Source organism: Aquarana catesbeiana, linkage group LG06 (assembly GCF_042186555.1).
Source record: "Aquarana catesbeiana isolate 2022-GZ linkage group LG06, ASM4218655v1, whole genome shotgun sequence".
Classification (NCBI taxonomy): Eukaryota; Metazoa; Chordata; class Amphibia; order Anura; family Ranidae; genus Aquarana; species Aquarana catesbeiana.
This window is the reverse complement of record NC_133329.1, coordinates 65,804,092-65,824,030: the sequence shown is the minus strand read 5'-3', so window position 1 is coordinate 65,824,030 and position 19,939 is coordinate 65,804,092. Positions and strand designations below refer to the sequence as shown.

Below are 19,939 nucleotides of genomic sequence, written 5' to 3'. Positions count from 1 at the left end.
CAAAAAAAATTATTAAAGCTAACACTTTTTTTTTACTCTGTGCACAAATGTGTACATACTGGTGTGCGTTGTGTAAGGGCAGCCATTACAATGCATCACAGACTCACAGTGTTTATTTATTTATTTTTTGTAATGTTATTAAAATGTCACAAAATGACACTTTATTCAACTCTGTGCACCACAATTTATTACAATGCACTGTGGTCTGCAGTTCTTTTGGGAACATAAACATTCAATTAGGACAAAGTATACATTGATTTACATTTCATACCTGAAAGCCCAGCAATTTGCAGAGTTTTTATGAATATTACCTTTTTTTCTGTACTTTCGCCTCCACCAAAAAATCCTGATCCCAACTGCAATTATCATCAAAACCAGAATAATACAGACCACAGTGACCACAATAGACGATGTTTCTATATCTGTAAAAAAAAAAAAAAAGATTAAACATAAGTGTCTTTTTAACCACTTGCCAACCGCCTAACGCAGATATACTGCGGCAGAATGGCACGGGCAGGCAAAATCACGTATCTGATACGTGATTTGCCTCCCACGGGCATTCCGGCGCCGAGGACAGAAGACATCCAAGTAAGTGCACCAACACTACACATTACACCAACACTACACATTACAGTAGAACACTATAGGCACGCTTTTCACCCCCCATCACCCCTCGATCACCCCCCTGCACCCCCTGTCACAGTAACACCAATAGCAGTTTTTTCTTTTTACTGATTATTGCATTGGTGTCATTTGTGACAGTTATAAGTGGTAGGGCAGTTAGTTAGGCCCCTTTAGGTCTAGGATACCCCCCTAACCCCCCCTAATAAAGGTTTAACCCCGTGATCAACCCCCGTTGCCAGTGTCACTAAGCGATCGTTTTTCTGATCGCTGTATTAGTGTCACAGGTGACGCTAGTTAGGGAGGTAAGTATATAGGTTCACGGTCAGCATTTTATAGCGTCAGGGACCCCCATATACTACCTAGTAAAGGTTTTAACCCCCTGATTGCCCCCTAGTTAACCCTTTTACCAGTGATCACCGTATAACTGTTATGGGTGACGGTGGTTAGTTAGTTTATTTTTTATAGTGTCAGGGCACCCGCCGTTTATTACCTAATAAAGGTTTAACCCTCTGATACAAGTTGGGTTTTAGGGTCAGATAAGGTCTGCGTCACCCCAGGCAGTGTCAGGTTAGTGCCAGTACCGCTAACACCCACGCATGCAGCATACACCTCCCTTAGTGGTATAGTATCTGAACGGATCAATATCTGATCCGATCAGATCTATACTAGCGTCCCCAGCAGTTTAGGGTCCCCAAAAACGCAGTGTTAGCGGGATCAGCCCAGATACCTGCTAGCACCTGCGTTTTGCCCCTCCGCCCAGCCCACCCAAGTGCAGTATTGATCGATCACTGTCACTTACAAAACACTAAACACACATAACTGCAGCGTTCGCAGAGTCAGGCCTGATCCCTGGGATTGCTAAGTTTTTTTGGTAGCATTTTGATACAGTCACTAACAGTCAGGAACTTTTTTGCCTGTGAGTCTCACTAGTGTACTCCTAAATTTAGAGCCCAAAATGGCAAATCGAAGGTACACTAGTGAAGAGGCCTACACGTTTCTGAGCATGACAGATAGTGAAGAGGAAGTCACTCATCTGTCAGATTCAGGCTCAGAATACGATCCTGTAGAGGACAGCGGCTCCATGACAGGTAGCTCTGACAATGGAGTTGTGGTCCCTGCCAAGGTCAGGCATACCAGACCCCGAACTTCTTCTTCTGTCGTTGATGTGCAAGAACCGCAGGGCTCTCGTATGGAGCAGAGCAGTACTAGCGCCGCTATTCCTACTGGTGAACTGGCAAGCACCAGCGGCCTAGTACACCCTGGTCGTAGTCAATCCAGCACTGCAGTATCATGTGATGTGGCGAGTCCCATAAGTGCAGTTCAAGCTGGTGAGGTGGCAAGCACAAGTAGTGTTCCGCTGCCACCAAGAAGACGAACACAGGCCCGTCGTGCCCATAGTGCCCTTCCTGCTGCATTCGCCAATCCTAATTGGGAACCCACCACTTCTGCAGCACCCGTACTTCCCCCATTCACTGGCCAACCCAGCATTCAGGTGGAAACAGTTGATTTTACGTCACTTGATTTTTATTTGCTGTTTTTCATCGAAGATCTCTATAGATCTATTGTGGACCAAAGCAATTTGTACGCTGGTCAACACATTGCCACTATTCCCCAGTCCTCCCTTGCCAGAGATTGGAGACCAATTACGGTTTCTGAATTTAAGCTCTTTCTAGGCCTTTCCATCAACATGGGCATAACTAAAAAGAGTGAGTTGCGGTCATATTGGTCCACTGACCCAATTCACCAGATGCCCGTGTTCTCTGCCTTCATGACCAGGGCACGATACGAGCAGATTTTGCAGTTCATGCACTTCAACGACAATGAACTCTGTCGTCCTCGTGGAGACCCTGAATACGATCGGCTCTACAAAATTCGTCCCCTCGTAAACCACTTCAACCAACGTTTTGCAGACTTGTTTACTCCCCATCAAGTTGTCTGAGTTGATGAGTCCCCGATTAAGTTTTTTGGCTGCTTGTCATTCAAACAGTACCTTCTCAGCAAGCGTGCCAGATATGGGGTCAAGATGTATAAGCTCTGACAGGGCCACAGGCTATACATGTAGTTTTATGGTTTTATGGTTTAGGAGGGAAAAGATAGCCACGTAGAGCCAACAAACTGCCCTGACTACATAGGAAGCACTGGCAAGATTGTGTGGGACTTGGTGTCACCCTTATTCGGAAAGGGGTACCACTTATATGTGGACAATTATTACACGAGCGTGCCACTTTTTAGTCACTTGTTTGATCAGCAGATTGGAGCATGTGGCACCGTGTGACCTAATCGCCGGGGCTTTCCCCAGCGGCTTGTAGATTCCCATCTTAGGCTGGGGGAGAGAGCCTGCTTGAAGTGTAATAACTTGCTCGCTATGAAGTGGAGGGATAATAAGAATGTTTTCGTTCTTACCTCCCTTCATGCAGACACGACGGTCCAAATTACCACGGCGACTGGTGTTGTGGAGAAACCCCTCTGTGTCCACGAATATAACCAAAATATGGGAGGGGTGGACCTCAACGACCAGTTGTTGGCGCCGTACCTAATTGCCCATAAGGCCAGACGCTGGTACAAGAAAGTGTCTGTTTATTTATTTCAATTGGCTTTGCTGAACGCTCATGTGCTATACAGAACTTCAGGACGGACTGGATCCTTCCTCCACCTCACCTTCCCCAACCAAATTCTGTAAGCCGGCTGCATGAGAGGCATTTTCTTTATGTCCTCCCGAGTACCCCTACCCAACGAACACCCCATAAAAGATGTCGTGTCTGCAGCAAGCGCGGATATAGGCGTGACACTCGCTATTATTGTCCCTCCTGTCCTAACAATCCTGGTCTTTGCATTGGTGAATGTTTTGAACGCTACCATACACTAGTTGAGTATTAGCGTAGGGTATAGCACTCCACAGACTAGGCACACTTTCACAGGGTCTCCCAAGATGCCATCGCATTTTGAGAGACCCGAACCTGGAAGCGGTTACAGTTACAAAAAAAAAGTAAAAAAAAAAAATAACACAAAAAAAATATATAAAATAAAAAAAACAAAAATAGTTGTCGTTTTATTGTTTTCTCTATTCTCTCTCTATTGTTCTGCTCTTTTTTACTGTATTCTATTCTGCAATGTTTTATTGTTATTATGTTTTATCCTGCTTTATAGGTATGCAATTTTTTTATACTTTACTGTTTACTGTGTTTTATTGCTAACCATTTTTTAGTTTTCAGGTATGCCATTCAGCTGCAGAGTGGATTTATTTATCTTGACAGCAACAGCGTTTGCTCCCACGATGCATAAAGCCGTGACTCCAGCGCTGTCGGAGGTGATTTCACCACCACAGTTAAAAAAAAGAGCATATATGCCGAAGCATGGGGGCAGCAGGGGCGGAGGAGCGATTTGCTCCTACCTTTTGCGGGTGGATGCCCCCATGCTTCGGCATATATATATATTTTAGGCACAGGTTGCGTTAAAAAATGTTTTATTTTCTACTATGTTTTTTTTTGTATTTGCTTTGCAAGTATGGTAATGCCCCGTGCACACGGTCGGACTTTGTTCGGACATTCCGACAACAAAATCCTAGGATTTTTTCCGACGGATGTTGGCTCAAACTTGTTTTGCGTACACACGGTTGCACAAAGTTGTCGGAATTTCCGATCGCCAAGAACGCGGTCACGTACACCACGTACGACGAGACTAGAAAAGGCCAGTTCAGAACCAAGCGCGGCACCCTTTGGGCTCCTTTTGCTAATCTCGTGTTAGTAAAAGTTTGGTGAGAAACGATTCGCGCTTTTTCAGACTCGTGGCTTTCAGATCGTTTTTTGCCGTTCAGGTTGTGCTTGTGGGTTTGTAGCTGCTCTTCAGTGCGTGCAGCAAGTACCCTTGACTTGTCATTGTGTTCTTGTTCGTTCGTTACTGTTTTTCAGGTCGCTCTTCACAGGCCTTGCTGTTCTTCAGTGCGTTCTGTTACTTCGTTCTGAGCAGCCGACCGTTTTCTAGCCATGTTTCGTATGCGTACTCCTCGTAGAGTTCGTGCTGTGCGGGGGCTTGGTGTTGGGGTCCTGACCTTGACACAAGTCTAGTCCATGAACAGGGTGGGGAGGAGTTCATGGACCAAGAATTGGTTGCTCCAGCATGACCAGTTCTGTCATATGTCTTTGCTCCGTGAGATCCGTGAGAATAACCCTGATGATTTCAGGAACTTTCTCAGGATGATGGACCCCGTATTTCACCGTTTGTTGGCTTCGCTGACCCCCTATATCAGCAGGCAGGATACCTGCATCATAGTTGCCAACTGTCCCGGATTTCCCGGGACATTCCCGGGACTTGGACTCCATTCCCAAATTTGTGGTGTCTCGGGAAATGTCCCGAAAAATCCGGTTCCCGATTTTCGAAACCGCCGCCGCTAGAGGTCGGCGGCCGGCGGAGACATTGTCTCCGCCGGCCGCCATTTTATTGAAGTTCAGGAAGACAGCTGGGGGGTGGGCTAGACGGAGCTTCTGCATCGCCGCCCACCCTCCGCCCTGCTCCGCCTCGCCCCGCTCCGCCTCGGCCCGCCTACCCCCCGCCCCACTGCCAGTCTGATATGGAAAGGGGCGGGGGTTCTAGCCATGCCGCGGACATACTTCTAGGACACCTCTGAGGTAGGGGGGGCGCGCACCGCTGTGGGACACCTGATGTGAGTGGGGGGGCACTGGGGACACCTGATGTGAGGGGGGAGCACTGGGGACACCTGATGTGAGGGGGGAGCACTGGGGACACTTGATGTGAGGGGGGGCACTGGGGACACCTGATGTGAGGGGGGGCACTGGGGACATCTGATGTGAGGGGGGGCACTGGGGACACCTGATGTGAGGGGGGGCACTGGGGACATCTGATGTGAGGGGGGGAGCACTGGGGACACCTGATGTGAGGGGGGAGCACTGGGGACATCTGATGTGAGGGGGGGAGCACTGGGGACACCTGATGTAAGGGGGGGCACTGGGGACACCTGATGTGAGGGGGGCTCCGCCGGGGACTCCTGGTGTGAGGGGGGCTCCGCCGGGGACATCTGATGTAAGGGGGGGCTCCGCTGGGGGCACCTGATGCAAGGACAGACTCTGCTGGGACACGTGATGCAAGGACGGACAGCTGGTGGCAGGCGACGTGGCTAGTGACACGCTCAGGGATCCCACTGATTCTGCATTATGGTAAGTTGAATGATTTCATTTTATATTACAATGTAATAATAGAAATAATGCACTTCAATCATCCTGACACCATAACAACCATGGTACCAGGATGATTGAAGTGCTAACACCAGGTGTTTGGAGTATCTTTATCTGCTGATTGTTAAACTTTCTAGAATACACATATTTTTATTGTGTAGGATCTGGGGCTGCTGTCCCGTCATTTCCCTCTCTCCCTCTCCCCCTCTCTCCCTCTCTCCCTCTCCATCCCTCATTCATCTCACCCTCTAACCACACCCTCTTGAGCCACGCCCATTTAAGCCACTCCCATTGCGTCACGTAAACCACGCCCATTTTTCGCGCGTCACACTTGTATATTTTTGCTAGGCCACGCCTGCTGACGAATGCCCCACCCCCTAATTATTGGACAGCTCCGCCTGCAGCCACAAAAGTGTCCCACATTTTTTTTTACAATGTTGGCAACTATGCTGCATGAGGCAAGCCATCACTCCGGAGCAGAGGCTGGTTGCTACCCTGCGGTATTTGGCGACAGAGAGAAGCCTGCAGGACCTCAAGTTCTCGACAGGCATCTCCCCCCAGGCTCTGGGGATCATTATCCCAGAGACCTGTTCTGCCATCATCCAGGTCCTGCAGAAGGAGTATATGAAGGTAAGATTTTTATCCTTTAATATCACTTTTTATTGTATTTAATGATTGATAATATATTGTATTTCTTTCCTCATTCCCTAATTACCATGATTGTAATATGCTGTGAATGTCCCCTTTCTCCTCATGCATGCTGGATTTTTATGTAATTATTTTTTTAGTCCTTCATACAGATTGGCCTTCAATAACCTCCCCAGCATGGTCTCTCCTGGCCCTATATTCACCTCATGTAGTCACTTAACAATGTATTTTATCAGCTCCATAGTAGTGCTTTACCCCAAACACCCCCTAAAATGTTTAAAAATGTGATTTGTGCTTTAAATTCAGGCAGAATGACAGAGGCTTTTTTTTTTGGTGTCCCCAAATCATTTTTAGTAACCCTCCCAACCCCCAACTGCTAAGTCAGCTGATCCCAATTCTCTATCGATCCTCAATCATTTTTCTGCTGACTTTGCCAAACCCATACACACTCTACCCATCTCTTTTGTGCTCCGATTTATGGATGAATTCCCCAAAGCATGTAGTGCAAGGGCCTGCCTGTATACTTTCAAATGGTACTGTTTAAAGTTTTTCTATCCCATTATTATCTTGACAGGTAATAGCAAAATCTCCAAATGTCCACAAATGTGTACAGTATGTATTTATATCTTTGTATTATGACACTTCTTACCTGTCCAGTGGGCTGCCAATAGTGTAACTAAAGAGGGGCTGTTCCAAGTAATACCCTGTATTTAGGAATTCATCTCTCAATGAAGTGAAGAGGGTTACCTGTCCAAGATTTCCACACACCCCATAATGTTAGAAATGGCCCATGAGAGGGGGGGAGGGGGAATATGATAGGTGTACCTTATACTTTGGTGTTGTTAAATTCCCCCTAATAAATGATATCTGGAGGTTGCCCCAGAATGTTTGTGTCTAATCTGCTTGCCATGTTTCTGAGCAAAAATAGTAATTTTTTTTTTTTTCCTCAACAGTTTCCTTCCACGCCACAGGAATGGCAGACCCACTTTGCCCAGCGGTGGGACTTTCCTAACTGCGGAGGGGCAATTGATGGGAAACATGTCCACATCATCCCACCACCCAACTCGGGGTCGTACTATTTCAACTATAAGGGGTTCAATAGTATTGTGATGTTGGCGGTGGTGTCGGCTAATTACGTCGTCTTGTATGTGGACGTGGGGAAGAATGGCCGGATGTCCGATGGTGGAGTCATCGTCCAGACGGAGTTCTACAGGCATCTCCAGAATGGCAGCTTGGACTTGCCAGCTCCAGAGGACAATGTGGAAGGACTCCCATTCGTGTTCGTTGCTGATGAAGCGTTTGCGCTGGGGGACCACCTGATGCGGCCATTCCCGATGAGGACCCTCACCCCGGAACAGAGGGTTTTTAATTACCGGCTGGCCAGAGCCTGAAGAGTGGTGGAGAACACATTTGGAATCCTGGCCAGCCGGTTCCGCCTATTTCTGACACCTATCCATATGGCGGAGTATAAACTGAACCATATTATACTGGCGTGCTGTATTCTCCATAACTTTTTAAGGAAACATTCGGCCAACTATGCTGGCTCAGTTGGGCCTGAGGCCGGAGTGATACCTGAACCACTGTCGGCGCTTGAAAGCGGCCGTCCTGGCTTGCCCTCCCTGAGTGCCCATGATGTCCGGTTACGATACCTGGAGTTCTTTGCGGGTAGGGGGGCTATCAATATGCCTTCAAATTTGTGAAGCCTTTTTCAAATAAAAAAGCTAAAAAATGAAAATCTTTGTGGACATTTACTGCTTGTGTTTGTTTTAGCTGACCCTGACAGAAATGTGGGGAGTCCTGAAAATGGCATGATTGTGTAACCTTATACAAAGCACTGTTGGGTGTTATTTACTAAAGGCGTATACACTTTTTATACTACAAGTGCTCTTGAAACTGCAATGAAAATGCTCTTGTAGTGCAAAGAGGATTTGCCCTTAGGAAATAACCCCCATTTTCGCAGAAAACAGCAATTACATCACCCCAAAAGTGTTGTAGCGTTGAGACAATAATCCACACATTCTTGATTAACAAACTTTTTTATACCTGCACAATCACATGTGCATTTACCAAAGGTTTTTAAAACAAACCAACTTGTTTGTTGGATAACAATTTTTGGGGTGGCATTATCAAAAATATAAATGTCCATTTACGATAAAACAGGCCTATGTAAAACCAACAAGAAAGACAAAAAACTTGAACTTACAAAGTTCACATATGGTAAAACTTGAAGGCAATATCAGACGTGAGTGTTTAGTAACTGTGTTTGATATTGCATTCAGATGGGGTCAAATCACCCCTTAAAAAGCCAAATTTGGAAGATGCACACCAATTTACGAATGTCAACATGTGCTATCTGCCATCACGGGGGATCAAGGGACGTGTTTTGGGGGAGCAAGCCCTTCCTCACCGCTACTTTATTATTGAGGAAGGGGTTGCACCCCCAAAACGCATCCATTGATCTCCCGTGATGGCAGATAGCACATGTTGGCACACTGTGTGCATCCTCCAAATTTGGCTTTTCTAAACATTGCTAAAATAGTTTAAACATTGGACCACACAAAAAATGTGATTTTGTGGGGTTTTAAATTCACCCCAAAACATCAATGATGTTATTTTTTTGAATCACATTATTAATTTTTTTCTGGATGTTTTGCAATTCGACATTACACCCCATGATCTCCCCGATCAGGATCTGGGCACTTTCGGATGTGAAAGGATCTCGATCCCTAACATCACGATCACCTAAAAAGAGAGAAACCAAAGAAAAACAGGTATCAAAAATCTGCCAGCATCCATCTCTTACCTGAGCCTGTGGTCGCAAACACTCACCTGTTGTGGTGCCAATTTCCACCACATCTTCTTCCTCCTCCTGCTCCGCTTGTGTTGGGGGTATTTCACCTTCTTCCATAGGTGGGGGGTCTGTGGTCTCCTCGGATGAGGGGTGTCCTCCGAGTCTTTTCTCCCCTATGTAAAACAAAAATGGTATAATTAGCACACAGATATTTGATGGCCGAACTATAAATAGGAAACATTGCTTGGAAGTGGGGTACAATTGTCTATTTTAGCAGAGTTCCAAGATGTCGCTTTTTTATTGTCCTTTGTCAAGCTGCAATACTTTACCTGTTTAGTACAAGCTTCACAGATGGAGACCCCCCTATAGTATACACTGGAGCACCTGTGTGCCCCCCCCTAATAAAAATGGTGTTCTGGTGTCACACACTAGTGCTCCAGTGTCCAGATGTGAAAACAGCTGCTCAGTGTCCTCTCCTTACACAAAATCTAGTTTGCATTTCATTCTAGTAACAAACCCATCTACACAACCAAATATTTTGCATCCAAGTAGGTCCTAAAAAATGTAGGAAAATGCATATGGCCTAAACAATGGTGTTTTAGAGGGGTAAAAAAAAATGTTTGAAACGAACGAATAATGGGCCCATGAACATTAAAATTGACATTTTAAACTGTACAATTAAGAAAAGCATATGGAGCAGCACGAACGTAAGAAAGACAAAAAGAATATGAACACAGCACAACTACTTACTTTTTTGCAGCACTCTCCGGATCTTTCGGTACTGCTCGGGCTCTCTTAATTTCAGGTCCGACCACCACTTCCTGAGCTGATCTTTCGATCGTCGTACCCCGAAATTCCTGCGAAGACTTTTGACCACTTTCGCCATGATCTTGGCCTTTCTGATATTGGAGTTGGGGTAAGGCCCATACTTCCCATCATAGTCAGCCTTCTTCAGGATGTCGACCATCTCCAACATCTCCCCAAAGGACATATTTGTGGCCTTAAATCTCCTCCTTCTGGATCGGGACGTGTCCGAAACCGTGCTTTCCTCCGCCTCCTCCTCGTTGCTATAATTAGCACGCACCTGCTGTGACTCCACCATGTGCTCTTCCCCCACTGCGCCGAACGAAATGGGGCAGGGAATAGACTAGAAAGAACGTCAGGGGCGGGCGGAGTTACACGCATGCGCAGTGTATATAAAGCGTAACACACGTGCGTATTACGTACGATCTGTGAGCGGAGGAAGGAGCATTGGACGCGCCGATCGTAAGAACGAAGGTAAGAGACAAACTTGTGCCTATACTGCTTCTACATTGAGGCCTATATTGTAACAAGATTAGGAGAGTTTTGTCTGACATTAGGCTTTGTCTTGTGTTGTGTCTTGCAGTGAACATGGATATGCTATTGAAAGACAATGACTTCATGTCACTATTCATTGATATGTTAAGGGAGCTGCCATGTCTGTGGGAGATAACCCACCCACATTACAAGAACCAAACAAAGAGAAAGGCAGCACTGGATCAATTGTTGGAAATTGTGAAGCAGGTGATCCCCACGGCAGACATCACCTATTTGAAGATCTTAATTGGTGGCCTGAGGAGTACATATGTAAGGGAGCGCCAGAAAGTCCAGGATTCGCTGAGATCCGGAGCAGCAGATGACATCTATGTCCCCAGGATGTGGTACTACGACAGGCTGCATTTTCTTTTTTTTTTTTCCATAATAGTTTTTATTGAGAAAAAGGTATGCAAAATAATATCTTGTACAGTAGCCAGGGTATCATATAGAAAACTTAGTTACAATAATCTCAAACAAAATATTTTTCATAGATACAAAAATGTAAATGTCAATTCGGGGGTTATATTAGTTATCGACAGATTCGAGTGACTTAGTACATAACCTTTGATGGGGTGTGCATATAAATTTGTCTAATGGCCCCTTCACTGAGTTAAAGATCTTAAGTAGAAAAAAGAGAAAATAAGAAAGGGGGGGACACAAAGGAGTGTATACAGGAAATAGAGAGAAAGTACAGAGGGGGGGGGGGGAAAGAATGGCGGGTTGGGGAAAGGGAAAATAGTGGAGTTTGGAGGGGAGAATGGCGACAAAGTGCTCAGTCTATCTAGCCTCCTCCACTCGGTATAGCCACCCCGACTCGAACCGGACCATCTTTAATTCTTGGTAGTCTAATCAACGAGTATTCAGGGGCTATACAGGCCATAACGTTGTGTGGATTTGAAATGTGTCCAACAGGCCCATGTGGTCGTAAATTTCTGGATTCTCTCTTGTGATATGTGCACCAGTTCCTCCATTTCTTCTATCTTGGAAATCCTCCGAAACCACTCTCCAATCGTGGGAGTAGAGGCGGATCTCCAGTGTGTTGGGATACAAAGTTTGGCTGCGTTCACCAAGTGCATAGCTAAAGATTTAAAGTACTCATTTCTAGTCAGGTGAGTGTGATGTAGAAGGTATTGGGCTGGGGAGTATGTCAGAGTGTAAGTTGTAATATGTGTGATGAGGTCGTGGACCTCTTTTCAGAAAGGCTGTATAGATTCACAGTTCCACCAAATGTGTAGCATTGTACCTTTTGCTTTCCCGCATCTCCAGCAGGTATCTGGGATGGTTGGCGAGAATTTATGTAAAAGCGAGGGAGTCCTATACCAACGTGTTTGAATTTTGTATCCATTCTCCTGAATGGCTACATTCAGGGAGCCCTTGTGTATATATTCATTTATATGGGACCAGTCCTCCTCCGTGAAGGTCAACTGGAGATCTGCTTCCCATTTTGCTTGTGCGGAATCTGGAGTACAAGAGGTATCTTCTACTAGTATGTTGTACATGTACGAGATTAGGTGCCTTTGTGGGGAGGTTTTGGTGCACAGTTCCTCAAATGAGGTTAATTGTCTAGTCCAGGTCAGTGTCGTTCCTTGAGATGATAGAAAGTGTCTTATCTGTCGGTATGTCCAGAAAGGGAAGGATTTGAGGGGGGATGAGTCAACTAAGTTCTCATACGTTCTTGGGGTCTTGTTTGCATAGAACTGATAGGCCAACACACTGTCATGTGGCCATGTCTGGTTTAGAAAGGATGGGGAGAGCCCCGGGGTGAACTCGGGGTTGCCTCTCAAGGGGGTTAATGGGCCAGGAACAGAGGAAATCTAATTCTGCCTGTTCGCCTAAAGGCTCTTAGTGAAGCTGAGATGAGGGGATGTGTCAAAATGTCCTGTGGCACTTGTTTTGGGGAGATCCAGGGAAGAGACTCCAGCGGGAGTTGGGAGATCGATTTTTCCAGGGTGACCCAGAGCTTACCTGGCTCATGGACATTCCAGTCCACGATTCGGGCAAGGTGGCTCGCAAGGGAGTATTTGTGGAGGTCTGGAAGTCCAATGCCCCCGTCCAGTCTAGGTCGCGTAAGTCTAGTGTATCTGATGCGTGGGGGGGAGCCTTTCCATAGAAATAGTGTGCACATCTTCCTGTATGTTGCAAAGTAGGATGCTGGAAGGTGGATGGGTAGGCACTGAATAATATAAAGAAATCTTGGTAAAGTTATCATTTTTAGAAGAGCGGAACGACCAAACCAGGAGACATTGAGGTTCCCCCATGTTTTTAGGTCAGTTTGTGCTTTCTTTAAGACCTTAAGAAAATTGGCCTTGTATATGTCCTCCAATTTAGTGGTGAGTTGGATGCCTAGATAGGTTATTTCCTGTAGGTTCCACTGGAATGGAAAAGAAGATTGGCAATGTGTAAGCTCTTGTGTTGTAAGGGTGATATTTAAGGCTTGGGATTTGGCATAATTAATCTTCAGATGTGATAGGGTTCCAAAGTACTCTATGTCTTTGAGTACGTTAGGTAAGGAGATGGTCGGAGAAGTCAGGGAGAGTAGAACATCATCTGCAAAGGCAGATACCTTATACTCCTTTCCCCGAATTGTCACACCTGTAATGTCTGAATTGTCTCTTATTCTATTAAGAAGGGGTTCCAGGGAGAGTACAAAAATTAAAGGTGAAAGGGGGCAGCCTTGTCGCGTACCGTTTCTTATGGGGAAGGCGTCCGACAGGTGGCCATTCACTCGTACAGCTGCACTCGGATTCGAGTACAGTGCCGAGATGTAGGACAGCATGCGTGGGTGGAGACCGATCCTCTTCAGGACCTCCCCCATGTAGTCCCAGGCCACTCTGTCGAACGCCTTCTCAGCGTCTAAAGATAGAAAGAACCCTCGGGTTTTTGAGGTCATGAGCCAGTGGTGGATATTCAATGCTCTAATGGTGTTGTCCCTGGCCTCTCGTCCAGGGACAAAACCCACCTGGTCTAATGAGATAAGGCTTGGCAAGAAAGTGGACATTCTGTTGGCCAAAATTTTGGCATAAATCTTGATGTCCACATTGAGCAGTGAAATAGGTCTGTAATTTTGTACTCGTGTCCTGTCCTTCCCCTCCTTAGGGATTACTGTTATGTGTGCCTCCAACATGCGTCCTACGCTCTTCGTGGGGTTCGCTAAGGAATTAAAGGCTGATAACATTTTTGGGGCTAGGGACTGAGAGAAACATTTATAATATTGTAGGGTGAACCCATCTGGGCCTGGGCTTTTACCTGGTTTCATCTGGCGCATGACGGTCTGCAGTTCTTCCGTCGAGAGGGGTTGCTCTAATTCTTCTGCCTGTTTTTGTGAGATTGGTTGTGGGCCATACTGGGTCAAGAAGGTCTTTATTGCTTCCGTTCTATTTAATGCTTGTTCTGGGTTTGCAATGGGGGTCCTAAGATTATATAGATTTTTGTAATATTGTTCGAATTCATGGGCTATATCTTCATTTTTAGATAGTGAAGTGTCCTGTTGGGTCTGTATGTGGTGAATTATGTTAGACGGTCTAGAGGTACGTACTGCTCTGGCCAATAATCTGCCACACTTGTTGCCTTGCTCGTAAAAAATACGTTGGTGGAGAACATACTGGCGTCTGGTGCGTTTACCTAGTTCTTCTAATAACGTCGAACGCAAGTGCATCAGTTCCTGCAGTGTCTGCTGGGAGTGAGATTGTTTATGTGTAGACTCCAGACGTCTGATATCGGCGATCAGGCTATCTATGGTGGCCTGCTGTGACCTTTTAATTTTCGCAGCCTGGGCCATCAGCTCCCCCCTGATCACACATTTGTGGGCTTCCCACAAAGTGGTCGGGGATATATCTGGGGTAGAGTTCTCCCTAAAGTATGTATCAATACTTGCTGTCAGGCGTGAGGTAAATTCTACGTCTTTTAGTAGGGAGGAGTTGAGTCTCCATGTTTTCGTTTTAGGTGTCAAGTCTGAGAAGGTCAGGGTAACTGAGATAGGGTGGTGGTCAGATAAGAACATAGGATCGATCGTGGCCTGTGTGAGGTAGGTTAAGTCAGGTTGGGATAGAAAAAGATAGTCCAGTCTTGAATATTTTTGAAAAGGGATAGAGTAGAAAGTGTAGTCCTTCATAGAGGGGAACATTGTGCGCCATGTGTCGTGTAATGCAAGCCCTTGGAGTTCTAATTTAATTTGTCTCAGGGCTCGGTAGGATAGCATTGAGGTTCCTGAGGAGGTATCAAGGTTTGGGTTGAGGGGTACATTGAAGTCCCCTCCTAGTAGCACAATACCCTCTTTGAAGGAGGTCAGAAGGTCACCTATTTTCCTAAAGAAAGATACCTGGTGTTCATTTGGAGCGTAAATGTTTGCCAATGTTATCGGCTTTGAAGCGTAGGTACCTTTAATAAATACAAATCTGCCCTCAGGGTCCACAAGCGAGTCAGAGAGCTGAAATGGGGCCTGCTTAGAGACAAGTATGGAGACTCCTTTTGTCTTAGCCATGGGATTGGTGGAATGGAAGGCAGTTTGGTAGATATGATTGGAAATTTTTGGAATGGAATTAGAGCGAAAATGAGTCTCCTGTAAGAAGATGAATTGGGCCTTTTGCTTGGTGAGGGAGGACAATACCTGTGAGCGCTTTTCCGGCACATTAAGGCCTTTTGCGTTGAGAGAGACACATTTCAACACTAGGGGAGGCTGCATTTTCTGGCAGGCCAGACTGAACCCAGGCCATCCCTCTCCAGTCTTCCTTCCACACTTCCTTCCCCCCCGGCTGAGGCTTCTGACGCCCAACCTGGGCCTTCCAGGCAACAACACATGGAGGAGCCCAGATTGAGCCAGGTATAGCATTCCTCTAAATATTTCTGCTTGTCCAATCAATGATGTTAACTAGATGTTAGTTGGGAGTACTAATTTATGATTGTGATTGATGAAGCAAAAACTAAAACCATGTCCCTTTTTCATACACAGGGAAGTCTCAGCCAGGAGGTGGCCGGGCCTAGCCAGGTGGCTGATCTGCAGGTCCCTCCACCCCCCCTGGAAAGAGAAAGTGGCAGGAGGAGTGCCCTAGAGGAGGCTGGCAGAGGACTCTTTTGGAGGGCTACAGAGGTCCTGGGAGCACCACACACCGTGGAGGAGGACCTTGCTGCCACCATTGCCTTTCAAATGCAGAGGATGGAGGAGGGACAACAAGTCATGTGTGAGTCGCTCATATTGGAGGCTCTTAACAAAGGTATGAGGAGCCAAATTACATCTCAGACACACCTTTGCGAAATCTCACATGGTCCTCCTCCTCCTCCTGCAAGTCCTCCTCCTTCTCCTCCTCCTCCTTCCAGTCCTCCTCCTCCTCCTGCCACATCTCCAACAGCACAGCCACAGCCCAGAAGGAAGTGTGGAAGGAAGACCAGAAAGTGAGGACCCTGGATCCAGTCTGGTCGGCCAAAAGATGCAGCCTCTTGTGGTACCACAGCCTGGGGACATAGATGTCATCTGCTGCTTTCCGGATCTCTGCGAATTCTGGACCAGACTGCCCTCTCTTACATATGGACTCCTCAGGCCACTAATTTTGATGTTCAAGAATTGATGTCTGCCGCGGGGGGTCCCAGGCTTCGCTAGTTTCTCCTGTTGATCCAGTGTTGCCTCCCTCTTTGTTTGGTTCTTAGCCCTTAATAAAGGAATTTTTGTTTGAATTATACTCTCCTATGTGTTTTACTTCAAAAAGGACAGTTGGTTTGTGAGGATTCAGGTACATTTCAAAAATACAATGTGAAATTAACAAGGGACACCAACACCAAACAATCTCCTTGAGATTAAATAATAAAAGATATCAATGGTGTTGTGGTAACTTGACACACAAAACACACACAAAAATATTCTGGAGTAAAAATAAAAATAAGATTAAACAAAGATCAGCCTTGGAAAAAATACAAACATAAAATCTAAAACAAAAATGGCTTAAAATCTCAAAAAATAAAACCAAAAAAAAAAAAAAAATTATGTCAGATGTGACAAATAACAATATATTCAAGGAATCCCAATAAAAAAACCAAAAAACAAGTTTGTGAGAAGTGTGTGTGAATATGAGCAGCAAAACGACTTAATTCTTCTCACATTATAAAGAAGAAGAGAGTGCGCTGCATTAAACCATTTTTTACATTGCAGCGTGACGAAAGTGCTGTATCCATGTGCGTCGGAACAGGCCACACACGGTCGGAATTGACGCAATCGGATTTTGTTGTCGGAAAATTTTATCTCCTGCTCTCCAACTTTGTGTGTCGGAAAATCCGATGGAAAATGTCCGATGGAGCCCACACACGGTCGGAATTTCCGACAACACGCTCCGATCTGACATTTTCCATCGGAAAATCCGACCGTGTGTACGGGGCATAAGTCTTACTGTTATACTGTAATGTTACTTTGTTTTATTGTTAACCATCACTTGCTTAGCAGGTACGCCATTCAGTTGCAGCGCGGATTTATTTATCTTGACAGCAACAACGTTTGCTCCCATGATACATAAAGCCGTGACTCCGGCGCTGTCGGAGGTGATATATGCCGAAGCATGGGGGCAGCAGGGGCGGAGGAGCGAATTGCTCCTACCTTTTGGGGCGGATGCTCCCATGCTTCGGCATATATAAACGGTGCATGTATGCCCATCATTAGAAGTGGGTGGATAAAGGGAGGTATTCTAATGGTGGACATACCCACCGATCAATCTCTTTTTTTCGTTCAGCCCACAGGCTGCATGAAAAAAAAAGTTTACAATATATGCCCAACAAGGACCAGCAACGTACTGGTATGTTGCTGGACTTTGAGTGGTTATACCAGAATGATGCCTGCAGGTTTAGGTATCATCCTGGTATCATTCTTTTCAGCCAGCGGTCGGCTTTCATGTAAAAGCAATCCTAGCAGCTAATTAGCCTCTAGACTGCTTTTACAAGCAGTGGGAGGGAATGCCCCCCCCCCATCTTCCATGTTTTTCTCTGGCCCTCCTGTCCCAACGGGGGAACCTGAGAATGCAGCCGGTGATTCTGCCAGCTGACCATAGAGCTTATCAGAGACCAGAATGACTTCAATCAACTCTGTGGCCTAATAAACCGGAAGCTACGAGCATTTTATGACTTAGATTTCGCACCATTGGGAAATTGGGAAAGCATTTTATCACACTGATCTTGGTGTGGTCAGATGCTTTGAGGGCAGAGGAGAGATCTAGGGTCTAAAAGACCCCATTTTTTTCAAAAAAGAGTACCTGTCACTAATTGTTGCTATCAAAGGGGATATTTACATTCCCTGAGATAACAATAAAAATGATTAAAAAAAATTAAAGGAACAGTTTAAAAATAAGATAAAAAAGCAAAAAAATAATAAAGAAAAGAAAAGAAGAAAAAAAAAAAAAGCACCCCTGTCCCCCCCGCTCTCGTGCAAAGGCGAACGCAAGCGTCGGTCTGGCGTCAAATGTAAACAGCAATTGCACCATGCATGTGAGGTATCACCACGAAGGTCAGATCGAGGGCAGTAATTTTAGCAGTAGACCTCCTCTGTAAATCTAAAGTGGTAACCTGTAAAGGGTTTTAAAGGCTTTTAAAAATGTATTGTTTGTCGCAACTGCATGTTTGTGCGCAATTTTAAAGCATGTCGTGTTTGGTATCCATGTACTCGGCCTAAGATCATCTTTTTTATTTCATCAAACATTTGGGCAATATAGTGTGTTTTAGTGCATTAAAATTTAAAAAAAAAGTGTGTTTTTTCCCAAAAAAATGCGCTTGAAAAATTGCTGCGCAAATACTGTGTGAAAAAAAAAAACAACATTAAACACCCACCATTTTAATCTGTAGGGCCTTTGATTTAAAAAAAATATATAATGTTTGGGGGTTCAAAGTAATTTTCTTGCAAAAAAAAATATTTTTTTCATGTAAACAAAAAGTGTCAGAAAGGGCTTTGTCTTCAAGTGGTTAGAAGAGTGGATGGTGTGTGACATAAGCTTCTAAATGTTGTGCATAAAATGCCAGGACAGTTCAAAACCCCCCCAAATGACCCCATTTTGGAAAGTAGACACCCCAAGCTATTTGCTAAGAGGCATGTCGAGTCCATGGAATATTTTATATTGTGACACAGGTTGCGTGAAAAAGACCATTTTTTTTTTTTTTGCACAAAGTTGTCACTAAATGATATATTGCTCAAACATGCCATGGGAATATGTGAAATTACACCCCAAAATACATTCTGTTGCTTCTTCTGAGTACGGGGATACCACATGTGTGAGTACGGGACCCCGAAAACCAAGCACCACCTTCAGGCTTTCGAAGGGTGTAAATTTTTGATTTCACTCTTCACTGCCTATCACAGTTTCGGAGGCCATGGAATGCCCAGATGGCACAACCCCCCCCCCCCCCCCAAATGACCCCATTTTGGAAAGTAGACACCCCAAGCTATTTGCTGAGAGGTATAGTGAGTATTTTGCAGACCTCACTTTTTGTCAAAGTTTTGAAAATTGAAAAAAAAATGTTTTCTTGTCTTTCTTCCTTTTCAAAAACAAATGAGAGCTGCAAAATACTCACCAAGGGTGTCTACTTTCCAAAATGGGGTCATTTGGGGTGTTTTGTGCTATCTTGGCATTTTACGGCCTTCGAAATCCTGAAGGCGGTGATTGATTTTTGTGGCCCCGTACGCGGTTAGGCTCCCAAAATGTCCCACTCATGTGGTATCCCCGTACTCAGGAGAACCAGCAGAATGTATTTTGGGGTGTAATTCCACATATGCCCATGGCATGTTTGAGCAATATATCATTTAGTGACAACTTTGTGCAAAAAAAAAAAAAAAAAAAAGTTTGTAATTTTCCCGCAACTTGTGTCACAATATAAAATATTCCATGTACTCAACATGCCTCTCTGCAAATATCTTGGGGTGTCTACTTTCCAAAATGGGGCCATTTGGTGGGGGTTTTGTGCCATCTGGACACTTTATGGCCTTCAAAACTGTGATAGGCAGTGAAGAGTGAAATCAAAAATTTACGCCCTTAGAAATCCTAAAGGCTGTGCTTAGTTTTCGGGGCCCCGTACGCGGTTAGGCTCCTAAAAAATCCCACACATGTGGTATCCCCATACTCAGGAGAAGCAGCTAAATGTATTTTGGAGCACAATTTCACATATAAGCATGGCCTGTGTGAGCAATATATCATTTAGTGACAACTTTTAGTAAAAAATTTTTTTTATCATTATTCAATCACTTGGGACAAAAAAATGTAATATTTAATGGGCTCAACATGCCTCTCAGCAATTTCCCTGGTTTTGTACTGCCTGGCCATTTTAGCACCTCATGAAATGACATAGGCAGTCAAACTAAAGGCTGTGTAAATTCCAGAAAATGTACCCT

The 19,939-nt window shown here is 45.1% G+C and overlaps 1 protein-coding gene across 1 annotated transcript in view; it reads right to left on the bottom strand.

The window, feature by feature from the left end:
• Nucleotides 1-19,939, bottom strand: part of LOC141148575 (uncharacterized) — a 121,942-nt gene that overhangs the window by 55,990 nt on the left and 46,013 nt on the right. Inside the window, exon 4 of the mRNA XM_073636138.1 lies at nucleotides 312-422. Within this exon, the coding sequence (XP_073492239.1) occupies nucleotides 312-422 (111 nt within the window). The remainder of the gene's footprint in view (nucleotides 1-311; nucleotides 423-19,939) is intronic.